This window comes from Pyxicephalus adspersus, chromosome 10 (genome assembly GCF_032062135.1).
Source record: "Pyxicephalus adspersus chromosome 10, UCB_Pads_2.0, whole genome shotgun sequence".
In the NCBI taxonomy this organism is placed as follows: Eukaryota; Metazoa; Chordata; class Amphibia; order Anura; family Pyxicephalidae; genus Pyxicephalus; species Pyxicephalus adspersus.
This window is the reverse complement of record NC_092867.1, coordinates 35684413-35703563: the sequence shown is the minus strand read 5'-3', so window position 1 is coordinate 35703563 and position 19151 is coordinate 35684413. Positions and strand designations below refer to the sequence as shown.

At 37.9% G+C, this 19151-nt stretch overlaps 2 protein-coding genes across 10 annotated transcripts in view; both read left to right on the top strand.

The window, feature by feature from the left end:
* The window catches only part of GBF1 (golgi brefeldin A resistant guanine nucleotide exchange factor 1), a 98628-nt gene extending 87756 nt beyond the window's left edge, over positions 1-10872 (top strand). For 6 of the 9 annotated variants that reach the window (XM_072424453.1, XM_072424452.1, XM_072424457.1 and 3 more), the window contains 8 exons: positions 649-854; positions 3882-4032; positions 4389-4519; positions 5061-5162; positions 6121-6234; positions 7451-7628; positions 8095-8220; positions 8968-10872. In XM_072424453.1, the coding sequence (XP_072280554.1) occupies positions 649-854; positions 3882-4032; positions 4389-4519; positions 5061-5162; positions 6121-6234; positions 7451-7628; positions 8095-8220; positions 8968-9245 (1286 nt within the window). In that variant the 3' untranslated portion in view covers positions 9246-10872. The remainder of the gene's footprint in view (positions 1-648; positions 855-3881; positions 4033-4388; positions 4520-5060; positions 5163-6120; positions 6235-7450; positions 7629-8094; positions 8221-8967) is intronic. The other 3 variants (XM_072424456.1, XM_072424455.1, XM_072424461.1) reach the window with 1 other exon arrangement.
* A 7881-nt stretch (positions 10873-18753) lies between these two features.
* LOC140340077 (transmembrane protein 150A-like) overlaps positions 18754-19151 on the top strand; it is a 69749-nt gene continuing 69351 nt past the window's right edge. Inside the window, exon 1 of the mRNA XM_072425072.1 lies at positions 18754-19138. Coding sequence (XP_072281173.1) covers positions 19059-19138 — 80 coding nt within the window. The 5' untranslated portion in view covers positions 18754-19058. The remainder of the gene's footprint in view (positions 19139-19151) is intronic.

The following is a 19151-nucleotide window of genomic DNA, read 5'->3' as shown; positions in this document are numbered from 1 at the left end:
TAACCCATACTACTTTTACATTATTTTACTTTCAGACAAAAGGTACTTTATGAATTCACATAGAGAATATATGTAATTGTATGCCTGTTCTCTTCTTTTATTGCCCTAGTGTTCAGATTTGTTTGTTGAATGTAAAAGGCTGACCATGATTTAGAATAATAGATGTAAATTTATTTCTTATGAACTGAAAACTGTTTTAATGTTCATGATATGGCTAGGTGATCACATTTTACTGCAAATCTCTGACAGAACAGGGCACCCAATGTGTCATACAGAATTCATTTGATTAGGCCAGGCCTAACATGGCCCTCAGGCCTCTAATACCATATCCAATATGTCTCTACTCCAACACTATTTATATTTTGCAAAAAAACTATACAAATGAATCCTACTTGAAGTATAGTAGTTTTGTCCATTTTGTCTTTTACAATGTAAATGCTGACAATGGATGCAACAGATTCTGGAGATTATGCATCGATTTTAGACTAAATGAGATGTAAACTGACAGCTGCAGTTAAAGATATATTTGTAATATGCAGCAATTTGGAGAAGATCCAGCAGAAACCAGTGCAAAAAATGTGTGTTTTAATTGTTTTTAAATTGCCACAATGAAAAAAAAGAATAATTGTCAAATCTCTGTGTTTAAAGGGTACAAATCCCAGGAAAAGAGATCGAAAAGCCATAAGTATGACAATAAGGCTAGCCGTTTCAAGAAGAAAAGTAAAGAGAAGGAAAATGCAGTGCGCCGCTCAAGAGTCTCCAACCAGCGTCAATATCGTTCCCATAGTGATGACGAGGAAGATGAGAGTGTGCCAGCCAGTTACCACACTGTATCATTACAGGTTAGTCACGACGTAAGTATGGCAGGCCTTTCCTCCTCCTTCATATTTTCCCTTGTGTACTGGGTTGGATAGGACAATGGGTACTAATGACTTCTTTATCAAACTCTTGTTGATTGTGTTTCTTCTTTGCTGAGGCAAAACTTTACTGTTGATTAACAGATCTGTTGTCTGAGAAGCATGTGTGCTACTTTTTACGTTTTCTAAATGGTTCTGACTCTATAAAGAAAAACCCTTTTATTATATCATGTAGCTGATCTATCTATTCCATGGATGGCTTTCTTCAATGCCTTGGCTAGGATCAGGTTGTTTGGGGTCACCTGAGGAATCATTATTTACAATCATTTTATAGACCTAAAATCTAAAACACAGGTTGTCATGGGCTGAACTATTTATTAACCTCCTGGGCGGTACATTGTCTCATGAAAATTTATTTTACAGTATCATATAATAGAATGAGTATAATAAAATTTGAAACACAATATCATGTCAAAATAGTAACTTAAATAAATTAAAAAAAAAAAATAATTTAATAAAATAATAAACTTTGACATTATTTTGTTTCAAACTGTAATATACTCTAATTCTTATACTGTAAACTAAATTTTCATTAAAGACAATGTACTGATTTTGGACATATAAATACTGATTTTGGACATATAAATCTATTGTATTGCATTCAATACCGTTATTTTGTATTGAATGCAATACAAAATAATTTGAAATTCCCGTCGCGCCCCTAGTAACGACGCACGCACCGTCACCGGAGTGACAGTTCGAGAAGGAGGACGCGGCCACGGGATGCCAGGACACTGGAGGACGCCGATGAGACCAGGTAAGTGTTTTTTTTATTTTTTTACTTTTTTTTACTACCCCAAGTATGACTCAGGGTTACCACTTTCAGCTTGGTTTTTTTTACCCCGAGTCACACTCTGGCTTACCGCTGGAGAGGTTAAGATGCATAATCCTAGTAGAAGTATAGATCCTTCCTCACCCTGAGACACCATATCACACGCCATCCTCGTGCATTAATCATGTTCTGAAAATAAGAACATATTTGTCTTTGTGAAGCATGAGCACATATTCGCTTACCCATCTTGCAATAAATTGTCTCCCTTCTGCATTAACTTTTCTCTTGTTGGACATTTTGGGAGAATTATTATATATTTTTTTTCTTTAGATTTTAATTTCCTGCTGCTGTAAGGTTAGGGAATTCCAACATTGCAAATCAAAGATTAGAATTCCCAGGCAGAGGCTTGTTTCCATCAGCACTGATTTTAGTAAAAGTAAGAAATACCCTTTTACATTCACCACAGACAGAATCAGGCTAGGCCCAGTGAATTAGGGCTTCCTCGTGGGCCAGGATCTGCATATATTTTTATTATTTCTCTGACAAACTGTAGAGAATTTAGTACGGTGTGGTTTACAGCAAGTCACACTGTGATGAAAATCCTGGGCAGTTTTTGTCTCCAAAGGACTGGGGTTGGACAACCCTGATGAAAACTCTAGTCATTTCTGTACCCAAGATCCTAGTGTGATTCATGTCCAGCACTTGCAGCTGCTTTTTGCATCTCCTGCATGTGTTGGGGTTCTTTGTAATGAATTTTAAGGGTCAAATTTAAGAAGGCATAGAAGCTGCCTGGATCCTGACCTAGAGGTAAATATATAATTCAGTGAACCATTGTCAAGCCTTTATTTATGGTCCATTCAAGTACTTTCCAGTTTTGGTGATGGATATTTGATTTCTTGGACATCTGTTATTAGACTTTGGTGTAAAATATATCATTCTGAATTATAAATGCCTTTTTCTTTCTGGAAATATTTTACTACTATCAACTTGGCTACTTCTTCCTTTACTCTGAGGAGGACATGGCCTGTATTCATTTGACATATATGAATGTAATGTGTGTTTTTGTTCTTGAATACATCATACTTGTGCAAGTTACGTATTTATATTAAGTGATTTCTAATCCTGCGCTGTGCAAAATAAATATATGTAGTCCTTATCTATCCACAATAATCAGGGTTTTGCAGAAGGCATTATTATTATTATTATTATTAATATTATTACACCAAATTTATATAGCGCCAACATCCTACTCAGGGCTTTACAAAGTCGATAGTCATGTCACTAGCTGTCCCTCAAAGGCACTCACAATCGGGCATCATTACCACAGTCTAAGGTCAATTTTAGGGGGAAGCCTAAGCCAAGCCATTTATTAATTCCAGCAATAATATATCTACAGTTGAGGTTTATCCAGTCAAAAATTATTTGGGATTAAATTGAGGAAGGGCTGTAAACCAAAGGTCAATTGTCCTTATCAGCATACTTGTTGTTGTAAATGACTTAATGTATTAGAACTTTACAGAAATATTTTTTCTGAAGAATTTATTAATACTGGTTTCCCTGTTTGTCTTCTAACAGGTTTACAATAATTTATCAAAGCAGCTGTAGGTGATAATCTAAAACTCATCACAACCTGCAATCCCTAAGTAAAAAGGGGTCATTATCCCTTACCCACCTAAAATATGTTGTAATATTTCTACCCCAGAAATTTTACAGTTTACACCATATCTCGTGGTTTTTGGCCTATAAGCACATGGTATGTCCTATTGCATTATTCCATAGTGATTAATTTATTGTAACTTGGTTACCTGTGTGCTTATAAGTGGTGGAGAATGTTGCTTGGCATTCGATCAGGAGGGATCCTTTTAGATGAGTGTCAAAAATATCTTCAGTTTAACATTGTAAATCCAATTGATTAACTACTGTTATTTAGTCCTATATCCCTTCCAGAAGTGTTTTGTTGTCAGCATGAGCCTATTTGCACATTTTTATCTGGCTCATGCAATCACAAATAGATGAGCAAGCACCAGATAAGAAAGCAGCTGAAGATATATAGGTTTCTTTGTTTTTTGTGGGATAATGCTGATGTACTGTGTGGATTTATAGAACTGTATTAGGCAATATATGATGCATAGACTTTTTCTAACTTGTGGGTTACTTGTAGATTTGGTTTATTATCTTTCTGTTTATTTTAGCTACTGGATTTGATGCACACACTTCATACAAGGGCTGCAACCATTTATAGCTCCTGGGCTGAGGAACAGCGCCATCTTGAGACTGCAGGGGAAAAGATCACAGCAGATTCTAGAACTTTGTGGTCAAACTGCTGGTGTCCTTTGCTGCAGGGTAAGTGAGAAATGTTTGTGTGTTGTGCTATATTCTGGACAGAAAAAAAGTGAAATTTCATTTTTTTTTTTAAACTTTCTAACCTCTAATATGCCAGCAATGCCCCTAGTCAAACTTTGTTTTTTGTTAAGCTGAACTATATATATATATATATATATATATATATATATATATATATATATATATATATATATATATATATAATATAGCATATTCAGCATATTCATACCTTATAAGAAATGCTTGTCACTGCACAAGACTTTAGCTATACTGAAACAAAAAATAATGTTAAAATACCTAATATGTTTACCAGAGCTTGCCAGCTATCATCCAAGTTTGCCATGTATGTTTTGCAGGAATTGCATGGCTTTGTTGTGATGCTCGACGACAGGTTAGGATGCAGGCTCTTACATACCTGCAGAGAGCACTTTTAGTCCATGACCTCCAAACATTGGATGCACTTGAATGGGAAGCCTGCTTTAATAAGGTGAGAGAATTGATGTTTATGCATTTTTTTTTTATCTGCTATCCTAATAACTTTTAGGTAATCTTACATTTTTGGTAACTTTACCAGTAGCTTAAACAGAGGTTCTAATGTTAAAGTTCTTTTTTTTTTTTTTTTTTTTTTTTTTTTTTTTCTTAAAACTTTTTAAAGTATGGAAAGTTTAACCCCTCTGTGAAATTTTACATTATGTTGGTTCTCCCAGTGAGATTCAACTTCTCTGTTAGTACTGTGTTTGTGCTCTGTTTATACAACCTTAAATATGACGTTCACTAAAACATTCTCTGGTGGAGAATCTTCCCCATTCATGGTTTTCAATTACCATAACTGATTCTCCTCCAAGGAATTTCCCAGTGAATTTCACATGCAGCTTTATAAATGTTTCATTTAATTCCAGATTCAGCATTATAAATAGACCCCAATGAGACAGGAAATGAAGAATAGCTTTTAATTAATGAATGTTTGTGTTCATGAGGGGTGTTTTTGTATTTTTAAATAATAACTTTTTTTTTTTTTTTTTTTCCAGGTGTTATTTCCACTGTTAATAAAGCTCTTAGAGAACATAAGCCCAGCTGATGTAGGTGGTATGGATGAGACACGAATGAGAGCATCTACCTTACTTGCAAAGGTAAAACATTTCTAAAGGACAATATTTTTAGGATATGCATTTTTTAAGATTTAGTCTAGCTTTAAATCTTTCTGCTTTGGTGTGTTGTGTTAACACACATGTGTTTATGTAATGCTGCCCATCTATTTGCACACCAGAGTGGATAATATATGTCTGTTTTTTTTTTCATTTTTTTTTGTCTCCGTGCAACACACACAGGACAGTCAGGAGACACAGATAGTTGTTTCATCCTGCTTTAAGTTGTCTTGGAACACCTTTTAAAATTTATAGTAACACAAACTAGCATGGTAAAACATCCCAATGGTTTTAGGGGCCTATAATCCTTTAGCTTTGTGTGGCATATTTTGGAGAAGTAGGTAGTAATTACACTGAAGTTGTATAGTATTAATAACATCTAAATATTTTTGTTGATGGAATTAAAGCCGAACTCCAGGAGTTAATTGAATCTACCTTCCCAATGGCACAGTATCTGCTTTACAGGGGTAAACTGGCCAGTCTACTGGCCTATTGTATTCTCTTGGGTAGTATCCAAGGGAAAACAAATCTTGTGGAATTTTAAAATATAAGAGTATTAGTTAAATAAACTTGTGTTGTCAGAATAAAGATTGTCAGTATTTCTTAGGGGAGAGATAGCCATGGACTAACCATGAAACCTAAAGATAAAAGGTATTCTGGCTGCCTATGTGTTCATCCTATGGTTTGTCCATGGATAGTTTTTTAATTGTTAAGTATTATTATTATCTTATATTTACAAGGTTCAAATGGATTATGCAGCACACGCAAAATCTTTAGTCATGAAACTGTCCCTCAAAGGGGCTCACAATCAATGAATGGTTACATAGTGGCTGATAATTGAAGTGTACAGTGACTCCAGTGTCTGCTCTTCTGTAATGTCTAGTATTTGTCCCAGTTTTGCATGTTTGCTCAGCCTTAATATTAATATGTATTTCTTTCTTAGGTCTTCCTACAGCATTTGTCTCCTTTACTATCACTTCCAACATTTGCTGCTCTGTGGATGACAATACTTGACTTTATGGATAAGTACATGCATGCTGGCTCCAGTGACTTGCTGGTAAGTTAATGCCACTCATTTTTCATATTCTGCACAGGTATTGCCACATGCCTTGCAGTGTCTTTGGTAATTTTCATTTGTGCCTGAACTGTAAAAGAGCTGGCAGGTGAAAAATACTCCTTATTCTACGTAAATTATGACATTTATTGACCTCTTGATTTTTTATCCTGGTAGATAGGGAAGATTCAAATGAAAATAGGGTTATAGACTCCACTCTTATATATTTGTGGTTTGTCACACCCCACTCAAGTTAGTTGAAGTAGGAAAAAAAGAGATTGAAGAAAAGTAGGGGTGTTTGGAATTGGCAAATGTAATTTATATTCTTGTTCCAAAATTACATGTATCAATAGAACAAGTGTCATTACAGAAACTAGGTTTCAAAGGTTATTAGAGTCTTCACCTGATAGAGAGGATTGTTGCAAGTAATTTGCTACATTGGGTGGAGAAAGCGAATGAAAAGAAGAAAGTAGAAAATTCCAACCAGATGCATGGCAGGCTTCCTTGTTGCGCAGATTTTCTACTAATAGAGAGGTGCTTCTGCAATCTGAAGATACTGTGCGAACAGGTTTCCGTGTAGAAAACCACATAAACATATTTATACATTATGGTGGAGGGCTGTAAGAATGAGGTTGTCTTTCCTGAAAAGGTTGACCCATTAAAAAAAAAAAAAAAAAAGCTTTTGCAGATTAAAGTAGAAGTCAGTCAAAAAAAATCAACAAACGCTAGGAGCTAGGACAGGACTTGAACATTTTTCTCATGGGGTCATGTAGTGTAGAATTTGCAGAATTCTTATTTGACCTAATGTGATTATTTCATTAGATGAAGTCGGAAGCTGTAAACAGGCATTATTTTATTTTTTAAGAAGCATAGCGTATCTATAAAGCCTTGAAACATTTACATGTTTGTTTTCCCAAATGTCTGTCCTTGTTCAGTTTAGTCATTCATATAACTTATTTATTGCAGCATTTATGGTTATAGTGTTTTGTCTGTTGTGTCTGTGTGCTCCATCATTGGAAACACCTTCAGTAAATTTTGCTGGTCTTCTCTCTGATTGAATTGCTTTATCTTTCATTAAATGGAGTCATGAGGATCTGCTTATTACATGACATTACTTACACCACGGCAACATTTTTTAAAAACTAAAAATCAGTAATCTTTCCTTCTGTTTTCTGTTTTAGATTGTGAATTTTCGTTTTAATTTGATTCTTTGTTGTAGATGGAAGCCATACCTGAATCCTTGAAAAACATGCTGCTAGTTATGGACACTGCTGGAATATTCCACAGTGCAGACTCACGGACTGGATACTCAGACCTGTGGGAGATTACATGGGAGAGAATAGACTGTTTCCTGCCTCGGCTTAGAGAAGAGCTATTCAAGCAGACAGTAATACAAGGTAGGCAGGACCTCTGTCATCACCAGCATCCCGATATCATCTAGCTAAGACCTTAAACAATGCTTTTATTTGAAGGGGTACCACAATCGACTCAATTTTATTCTTATCAAAACTTGCTTCTACTTATTAAAATGAAAAAAACGTTTTTATGCTTTCCCCAGCCTTACATCTTCAGATTGTATGTGATTATACGAAGTAGGATGAGTAGACCAAACTTCCCTTTTTAAGTTGGATGCTTAATTTTGAAGATAATGGCTTTAACGCTTTCCTTTATCCCATTTGCTATCTTGCCAGATTCGGGAATTTGGATGCCTTGATTGGCCACGATGTCGGAATGAACTACCAAATATATAATTTTGCATTTAATATCCACTTTATGCAGTACTGGGCAATTTTTGGCAAGCTTTAAATTATACAGTTTCCTAAAATTTACCAATAATAATACATTAAAATGTTTTATTTACAGATCCTCCTCACATAGCTGCAAGTGAACCACATCCTCAAAAGACTCCAGTAGGGCCTGCTCTTGTTCCCAATTCTACAGAGCCCAAACCTGTGCCACAACCAGCTCAGCCTGAGCAAATACCAAATGGTAAGTATACATATAAATTGTTCATATGTCTTTCATCCCACTTAGCCCAGGTAGGTCACCAATCTATATAAACTTTTCTTTTTCAAAATGTTTTTTTCTGGACATAGGTCATTAGGATTTAGTTATATAAATTTAAGATGTCTGAAATTAGAATAAAGTTACCTGCTTGTATTTAATTGATAAAAGAGCGCAATCTTAGAGATTATGCGCAGGAAGAAAATTAAACTCCAGCCAAAACAAAACGGCAGCACTTCGGGGTTTGCAGCGCTAGGTCCCGGGTTCGATTCCCAGCCAGGACATTATCTGCATGAAGTTTGCAGGTTCTCCGCGTGTTTGTGTGGGTTTCCTTCCACATCCCAAAAAACATGCAGTGAGGTTAATTGGCTTCTCCCTAAAAATTGACCTTAGACTACATAATGACATATGACTATGGTAGGGACATTAAATTGTAAGCTCCTTTGAGGGACAGTTAGTGACACGACTATGGACACGACTTTGTACAGCGCTGCGTAATATGATGGCTCTATATAAATACTGTGTAATAATATAATAATAACATGTTTTTAATCTTTAATAGAATGGTCTGTTTTGTTTTTTATAGGATGCTTCTAGTATATCCAAAGTCTAGAACTGGTTAATTACTAATAAAATGTGCATTGTGTGTGTTTTGGAAGTACAAAGCTGTTTTTTTTTTGTTTCTGGGTCTTTTAGAGCTCTTGGCCAATAATATATTTCTCTATCCAACAGAAAATGACTGTTCAAGCCCTGGATTATCTACAGTTCCAGTACCTGGATCTAGCCCTTCCTGTACACCAGTGAGGATTAGCCCTGTGACAGAGATACCTCCTCCTATAACTCAATCCTCTCTCATCTTGCACCCCCTAACATCTCCTTTGCAGGTTGGAGTTCCACCAATGTCTCTGCCAATCATCCTTAATCCTGCATTAATACAGGCTACCTCTCCTGTGCCCCTCCTGTCCACTCCTCGACCTGCAGAAGCTTCACCAGTCTCAGAGGTCAACTAATCACTTGCCTTTCGAATTAGGCCTGACTTATTTGTGAACTAGTTTTTGTTGCTGGCATGGAAACCAGTTGCCATTTCATTTTATGAACATAGAAATCTTAAACAATAGGAAAAATTTGCAATGGATGTTTCTGGAAAACAAACCTCTTCTTGATCTTTTCATTTTTTTTTTTGGTTATCTACCTAGCCATGTTGATCGCCTGTGCAGCAATCAAGCAATTGTAATGAACTCTGTACACTGTAAAGATATTTTATATTGGAAAAAAAACAAAAGCTAAGGTAGACCTGTAATTTTGACATTGCATTAGGTTCTAATTATTTTAACTGAGCCTGAGAGTCATCGTATGTGCTTAGCATATTCCTTCTTGTAAACCATCTGCTGGATAACAACCCCGTTCCATAAACGTTTTCTGTCACCAACAATGGAGGCACACATTTTGGAACTGAAAATATAATTGTGACTAAGGATTGTTCTAAATGCATTGTTAGGGATGTATCCTTATACATATTTGATCAGCCCTTAAAATGGCTGCCTCCAGTGCATGCTGGCAGTATTTACCACATTAAGCATGTGTCTCTGTGTTATGGTATTAGCGTGATGTCCTATTTTATTTTCTAAGTAAAAACACCAAAGGAAGCACAGGTGCTATATTACTTCCATGCCAGGGTAACCTTTCTCCACAAGCAAGGCTGAGTTACTGCTACTCAGTAATAGCGCTGCAATAAGAATTTGTTTACTTGTCACCTACAAAATAAGTTCAAAACCTAAATAATCTTTTGGTTTCCTATATATCCATTGACCGTTCCATCTGCAAAATTAGACATTAATGTCTCAGTTCAGTCAGACAGGCAGCTGCCGTTGGGTAGAACATTCTAGATTTTGTTGAAGCTACATTTACCAGATACTACTATACTACAATTTAAATAGAGGATGGTCATTAAATTGATAAATTATTAAAATGTTTGCACGGACTGACATTTATAACAAAGGGTTTAAAACGAACGCAGGGATGTTACCCATAGCAAATAGTCATATGTGACTTTGTTGTTATCCTTCATTAGAAGCGCCAGTGGGGATCAGCTTGCTATGAAGAACACCTCCTAGTGTTTCTACACTTTTAAATCAATAATCGGCCCAGATGTGTTTTAAATGTTGTCAATTTTTAGGTGTATGTAAGAGTTATCCCTACCTGTACAGCTTCTTTGTTTTTGTTATTAAAATAGTATTAATTACATTGATGTTTAACTCATTCTTTCCCTTATTGATCCTAGGTTATTGTTTTACACTTGTACCCAGGCACTGTGATATCTCTGTCTAGTGTTCATTTATGAAAATTTAGCGTCATTTTCTATTTATTATCCCTATTTTTTCTGAGGTATAAAATTCAAATTCTTTTTCTAAGATAAAATTATTTTCTGTCTCTTTTCCTTTTCTTGTACTCTCCATTTTTTCCTGTTTAAAAGTGGAGAAAATTGAAAATGTTTCCTTTGTCTCTCCTATGTTTGAAGTTTTTAATGGCTGCTGATACCTACAAACAGATAATGATTATACACATACAGATAGATAATGTATATAATGGATGCAAAAATGTGCTTTTTATGATGTAATAAAGTTAATGTATGTTTAATGTGCTGCACTTCAGTTCTCTAGAGACTATAGAGAAATGTTTTCAGACCTTTTGCGTGTTACATAAAGATTTTTTTATTTTTTTTTAAGATAAACTTAAAAGTCAGCTTAGTTTATGTTCAGTCTTGCTTCCTGCTATGGTATTGGGACAGTAAGTGTTTATCACTGCATTTTGAGGGGAGCATGCTGGATATTGACTCGAATTGGGGGAATACATGTGCCAGGTTAGTGTGTTCACCCAGACATTAGCTCATGTAAAATCAATGTGTACGGCAAATTTTGCAAAGCTTTCAGGTTGCTTTGCTGATGCTTTAAAGCAACCTATGTTCTTGTTGTAAGAATGGTAAACAGAGATTGAACCAGGGCATCTATCACTTTAAACTCATGGATTCAGCTGGCTTTTTACCAGACTGGCATCTAGTGATCCTGCCTAGCTCCCTGTGGCTGCCAACTTGTCAGCTGCCTGAACACTCACAGCACATTTGACAGCTGGCTCAGTGAATTGTATTGCTACCACTCACTGTCTCCTCTATTTATTCCCTATGACGCTGCTGCAGGGGGACATACCATGTAGCAGCAGCTCCTGGCATGTGGAAGTGATAAACTGCAACCTCACAAAGTGTAAACCTAGCTGTACTGAAACTTGTTAAAAGCTTGTTTAGATCTGCAGCTGAAGATTGACTACAATCTACAACAACACTCTCCTATGCTTGCTTAAAACTCTGCAAACTTTGTAAAGTTTGCTGTACATGCTGCATTTTGTACAAGCTGAAGCTAATGTTTTTTATAGTGTATAAAGGGAGTACCATTTTTTTCAATTTAATAAAAAGATTAGTGTGTCTATATTACCTAAACAGGCACAGATCTATATTGTTATCTTGGAATCACAGATCACAGAAATCAATAAATTTTCCGATGATATCACTCTTGCTCCCAGATTGTCAGCACAAATTCTACAGCAGGAGACATTTAATTGCTTTGCCTAGTCAAGTTTGCACACCCACCCCTTTTTGGTAAGCCCCATCTCTTCATGTCAGTGTGTTATGAATTGTGGCCCTGCAAACATCATGGTGGTCCATCAGAAGTATATCCCATCTATCTCCAAAGCATTGAGCTGAAAGAAGAAAATTCCTTACAACAGGGGTGTCAAACTCAAATACACAGTGCGCCAAAATAAAAAATTTAGACTAAGTGCAGGCGAAACTTGAAACTGAAATAGCACCACTACTACAATTGCCTGCGTCAAGAAAACAGTCCAATGCGGGGCTTAATGTTATCAGTGGCTGGAACTCCCTCTTCACTGAAATAGCACCGCTACTACAATTCCCTGTGTCTATAAAACAGTCCAATGCGGGGCCACACATAAGCAGAGAGGCCGCTGGTCTAAAGACATGAGTGATACCAGGTATTGTAGTAGCAGCACTTTTTCAGTGCAGCGGCGGGCCAGCTGCAGTTCATTTTTAGGATTCCTTTGGGGTCTTAAAAAAAAAGGACGTTGCGTGCCAGAGTTTGACAACCCTGCCCTACAACCTCTTGGCACAGGGGCCTGTATAAAGACAATATCTAACAGTTTAAGCTGGTAAAAAAAAAACACTTTTTGGAATTTGGTTGCCACAAGACGATAGATGATTCTGTAATCATGTTGATAAATCATGTAATTTTAGACTAAATAGAAAAGTATCTGCTTTTCACCTGCAGAGGGTGCTCTATGCCTCTACATGTCATTTTTGTGACTTTTCAACGCTAGCAAGGTCATTTCTAGTCTCAAACATGTACAAGTATTTGAATATGTAAATTGTTTTGTTTGATTTTTGTTCCTTTATCAGACATACAGTTTCATTAAAGAAGCTTCAGAAAAAGCACTAAATAATGCAGTTGCCCTACTGACATATTATACGAACATATTTTTCATTTCTGATTTAAATTCCCATGCCAAGCATTAAACAGGTAGTTGAAAAACTTTATTTCTTGTCTTTACATTTTCCTGTAGCACCTCTTCTACTGGGCTCTCTGTCCACTGAGCTGAAAAGTGTAAGGAAGTAGTAAAAGTTAACAAAAGCAAAAAGTATCTGTGATTTTTCTTACAATCTTAATTACAATTCTTTGGCAGTGAAAAATATTTATATGGAGTACATGTATTCTAAGGTTTTGTTCACGCAGACGAGAGATTGAGGTGCGTTTATTGCTGCCTTTCAGGGGATGCTACATGTAGCTTCTCCTGGTGGCAGCTTCATTGAGAATAAATAGGATGGCTCAATAGTACCACTCACAGTTGTCAGCTGTCAAATGTCAAATGTGAAGATGTTGGCTCTTTAAAAATAGCATTCCAGTGCCAAGCAGCAAGGTGCCAGCCACACAGGATCATCCAATCCCAGGTCAGGTCTGAACCTGGCCTTAAGGGCATTTAGTACTTTGCTTTGCATTCCCCTTTAAGTTTACATGGCCTGTTAAAATATTTTTAACAATTCAACCATGCACAATTAGAGATTATGGTATCTGAAATTACCTGTGTTGGGCCTTAAACCAATTCCACAGAAGCCGCTTGGTTCCCAGTCCCAGGCTGTACATGGTGTTTTGAGTTCTGCCAAACTCTAGATTAAGCCTCGGCCACTATGATTTTACTGAAATGACCGCTTGAGTGGGTAGCAGTGGCTGTGGCATTTAACAGAATAATGATAGCGTGGGAAGGGAAAGGAGCCTAATCCTGGGAAAAAGTTGAGACCCATTTACAGTCAGGGTTTAAGATCGAAGAGAGCTTTACAGAAACTCATGGCTTGATTTTAAATTGGGAATCCAGGTAAAATGTATTTAACAGTAAAGTAATGTTATATAAAAGGTATCTCTTTTCAGGTAACAGATTACTGTGGTTTGTATTATTTTCATGTAATAAAGTTCCTCATTTCAGAGGCGCTGGTTAAAGGCTGCATCTCCATCACACAGTATCATATGCACACCTCTCTCTATGGCTAATCGTAATATTATCGCATAGTAACACAAGATACTTCAGCAGGGTATGCTAGTACTCTAATACCCCCAAAAACTATGCTTTGTAATTTTCAGGTGTAAAAAGGCTGTTGCTTTGCAAGAAAGCAAAGATCATAGAATCTGCCTGCAGGACAGCTAAGCATTAAACCTTTTCTGCAGCAGTTAGTGCTTTTTATGTTTTAGTTTTGTTTGACTTTTTGTATTGTAGGGGACAAGCCGATTAATTTTTTTAAAGTTCATCCACATGTGTGGTAAAATACAAAAATAGTCCTAGTCAGATTGCTGACACTGCACAGCTGTAATATTTACATGGATCCTGTCACCGTGTAAAAATATTGCTAGTCAAAGCACAAAAAATGCAATTTCAGTGTTTACTTAGTGTTTCTCTTCCCATAAATACATTTTTTGGCTTGCAATGTAATGTGCAAATTGACTGCATCAGAAGGGGTTGAAATGGTAAACAACATGCATGAAATAGTTTAAATGCTCAAATAATCTTTTGTAAAGGTTGTCACTGAAATACATTGTCTGGCAAAGAGTCAAAGTTTTTTTAGGAACCTTAAAATCTCAGAATATTTCACTACAGCATAGAAATATTTCCATAATATGTTTGCCCAAGGACAAGAAATATCCTAAAATGCTTTAGGTTCACTTAACAGTGATTACATTATTGTAATTCTGGTACTTACAATTATTACACTCAGTCAATAAGTAGAAATATGCTAAACAAAATCTATTTTATTTTGTGTATGGAAGATTGGAAGTCATCACATAGTATATTTTCCCCATGTGTAAAATGTAATAATATCAGTATTGATTTTATCATAGACATCTTGTTTTACTACAGAAGCTATAAAAGTATTATCACAATATACACCATTAAATATGCTGCCAAGTAAGCCTGCTTTCTGTAATGGAGAAAGGAAGTTTCTTCTTCTTTGCAAGCTGTGTATTACATTGTTGTCTCTGACATAGTCAGCATTTTGGGTGAAGAAAAAAAATCCTTTGACCTATATCACAGGTGTCTGTACCAAAGTCAAGTAATTTGTCACAAGTATCGTGGCATTTGTCTGGTGTATACAGCAAATAGGCACAGATTCTGTTTAATTAACCCTCTCCTATGGCCCAGTCTAATTACTATTTGTTCATCCCTCCCTCCATACCCTTCTGTGCAGCTACTATGGGAATACTAGACTGAAGTAGGGGTCTGATAAAGGCCACTTCTCTGACCATGGCAGTGTTTGGAGGGTCTACTGTGTTCAATGGAAGTAACAAAAATCAAATGCCTCCACTTGGTGTTTAGTGAGAGTACCAAATCCCCCTATGTTGGTGATCACAGTGACACAGGAGGAGGAGAGGACCCTGACCAGAAGAGCTTACAATCTAGGAGGTGGGGGAAAGTTCCATAAAGGTAAAGTTAGGTGCACATAAGCCTCCTAGGAAAGTTGGTAGCATGGGAGGTAAGTGTTCACGCCAGGTTGTCATGTCCCGAGACAAAGAAAGTGTTAAATCTGCCTAGCTGGTCTAATGGTATAGTTAAGGCAGATAAAAGCACACAAGGTGTTTGCTCACCTTGGGATATGACTTGGACTTCTTTCCCTGGAGCTCTTTTTTTATTGCTAGAGTGTCAGTTGATATACAGCTCTGTGTCTGTTGGGGCTGTGGACATCATATTCAAGATCGCAGAGCTTTTACATGGCTGCATAGGGGGGGCATTTTTTTAAGTGACTAACCAAAAATGCATAAAATACCCAACACCCACCTGTTGCCTTTCCACAGACATTTACCCTATAGAAAAAGACTCCAGCCATGACACCTTCCTGTTACATGAATGTGGCACATCCACATTCTGGTGAGCAAGCCCAACACATCATCTTTTTTCTCCTTATTTTTAGGTAATGTTAACACATGTTAGGTAATGTTAGTGTCCTTTTTCAGAACAGAGGGCACAAAAACAGCATATATGTTTAAAGGCCACGGCATATTAGGACTGCATTGAATGCATTGTACATGAATTTATGATCAGCTAGGTTTTGGATTGCGTATTTATAAAGAGCCATTATGCCAATGCACCATAGAAGTTTATCCCTATTTTATCATCAGTTGCTTTACTATATCAGGTCCAGTATTTTAGGCAAACATAAAATCCTGTAGTATGGGATGCCTTTGATTTGATTTGATGCTTTGTGCATACCAGTAAAACAATTACACCAGCAGGCAAAAAGCTTTGAGAGCATTAAATGCCTTCAGTTAACTATCCAACTGACATTTAAATGTCCACAGTAAAAGTTTTACACAAAAAATTGTATTTTAAAATACTTTAATAAAACACTGATAACACAACTACAAAATAGATGGTGTAGATTATATATATTTTGTAAGTAAAAGTGGATTTTCCTTGGCCACCTTGGTAGTGAATTCACAAAAAAAACAAAAGGCTTGACCCTGGCTTGAGGCTCCCTTCCAAAGAATTCACATCAGTGTAGACTGTTGACACAAGTCACAGCTGGGCAATCACAGAACAAAGAAAACTTGTTGAATTTTAATACTGTAGTGTCATGTAAGCAGCGCCCATCCTCTGGCTTTCAAAGGTAAATGTGGATTTGGATTACTAACAACAAACCTACAACATTGGTGACTCTGAGCTCCTTTGGTTGTTTCAATAAACTTGTCTGTGAAAATTAGATAATAGTTAAACACTGGAAAACAGATCCAGCAAAATGAAAATTTTAGGGGAAAAAACAACACCCAATCTATTCTAAAACCTTGTACAGACGTCGGATGAACATCAAAGGATTGTCGCTGTAATTGATTTTTCATGATTGTTTGCAGTTACAGATGAATGAATGAATGTTGTTCTGTAGGAGTACATAGCAATTGTTCCTGAATATTAATTGGGGAACAGCTATACACTTTAGATTCTCATTTGAGATGAGCATGACTGTTCACCTCTGGTTACTATTATCGGGCGTGTGTATGTAGCTTGAGTTGGAACTTTCTCACCTAGGTTGGTACTCCATTCCTCATCCTATACTTACATCCCTGGGCCCGAAAAATCAGGAGCTGCCCACTCTTGTGCAGTGACTTCCTGCAGTACATAATATGCTGTACTCATGTATGACAGTGGGCCAATTCAAGTCCCAAGAGAGTTGCTGGATAGGTATATCCAGGGCTGGAGGGGATTCCAAGCCTGAGGATGTTCACCCCTTTCATTAGGAGGTATGTATGGTTAGAACGCCCAATGAGCAGGGGTAGTTATTTGTCAAGTTATCCTGTAAGCTTAAAATATCCATTATAAGGGAACAGTTGGCATGCACTATATTTGTCTTCCAATGGTCAGGTTCTCTCCTACGGATGGGCACCAAAGTTTAGAAAAAAAAGGAAACTGTAAAGATACCCATACACATCTACCAGTGGCTAAGTGTATGTGCCAGCTTGTGTCCTTGGCTTACCTGTCCCTCCAGCAGGTTTTAGGATGGAGAACAGTGGGGATGCAGATAACATCTGCTTGCTGTGATCCCCTCTAAAGAATGTTACCCAAAGTCCTCCGCTCTGACCATTTCTGGATCACAGATATCATTCAGCAGGCAGTATTGGCAGGGTAGAAGCTAGGACCATCTCTTCAAGAATCGTCTCCTTCAAGAGAACCTGATTCCTGCACCGTTATCATATGGAGGGCTATGCAGGGTGACATAAAAAAACTTTGTATTAAAGTTCAACTTAAAAAAACAGCCAAACAAAAGATTAAAAGCCACCATTTAAAAGTACGTACCTATGTAAAAGCAAGTGGATGAACTTTTTTTTTTCAACCTATGTAAGTGTGTACATGTGCAGAAACAACGATTGAACCATATGTTGGATATCACTGTACATAAATAATAAACAAAATAGTTTCAGAGACATTCCTCCTCCTAAAACAGAACTAGAAATCCAAAAAAAGTGAGCAGATGGGTTGTTTATTTCAGGAGGGACTGGCGTTGTCTCCTTTGCAGATAACAATTTCCACAATGTTCACAATCTTCTCTATAATGTACACCAGGCTGCCGCACATGCGCATTTCTGTGTGTGATTTTGGCATAACTGGCAGCCTGGAATGATTTCCTCCCGTGCCCATGCGTGGCAGTTCCATCCAGTCAGGATTTCCCAATATTAGGAACCCGGAGAAGGTCCGGGATGTTGGTGTTGGAGTGACGGGGCATTAAGTTACACTATAAATTAATGAGCTTGCATGAAACGGGTCATCATGGACAGTCCTGGGTCCTTATTTAATTTTACTTGGCCAACCAATTTAATATTTTACCCAAACCTTCGGGATCATATTGTGTTTGTGTGCACTGAAAGGAATGTGTTTTACTGAAGGCATGGGCATTATAGGCAGTTGTGTGAATAGTGAGCCAGCGCCATTTCATTGTACAGGGTCGGTGTGTTCAGAAATGATAAAATGTTTGGGGGTTTTATCTCCTCCTCAGGTCTAAAATGCAGAAGTATTGACAGGATGGTCCTGCTACTGATGGCAGTGGTTACATCACACTTATTCTTTGAGAGAGTCAGTTCATAAATGTTTTCACCCAAGATTCACACACTTTCTGAGTGGTAGAGGTGTGATGGGCAATGAATCTGCTCTCCTGTGGGCGCCCTCCTCACAGATGTGTGGGCTGGGCCTGGTGTCTCTATTTATCCCCCCCCCCCTCTCACAGATGTGTGGGCGGGGTCACCCGTTCCTACCGCCTCTCACAGCGATGTGGGCGGGACGCAGTGTCTCTCACTCTCTCGCCAAAACAGCGATGTGGGCGGGGCCATGCTTTCCTCCGGCCTCTCACAGCTGTGTGGGCGGGGCCCGGCGTCCCTCCGTCTCCTCCCTACACTTTCTGAGGAGGGGTGGGGGCGGGCTCTCACTCACACATACACGGCAGTTTAGGAGATGCGGAGCGGCTGTTAGTAAGCAGCGAGTGGCGGAGCGGTGTCAGCCCGGTGACCCCCCCATGAAGAGACCCTCCGTGCCCCTGGCAGTGCCAGCCCCCGGCGGTGAGATGTAGCCTGGGCTATGGGAGAGGAGCGGCTGAAAGTTTTCCGGAGCTACTGGGAAAAGCCTCCACCTGGACCGCTCTCTGGGACTCTGTGCTCCTTCCTCGGCTGAGAACCCCGCACATTACCCCGTCCGAGCTGAGAGGACCCCGGAGCCTCTCACACACCGCCCTGTGGATGCCTCTGTCCAAGATGCCCGGCTGGGTGATCCTGCCCATCACTCTGCCAGCCTTCACCATCACCGGCATGTGGATCGTGTAAGTTAGGGGG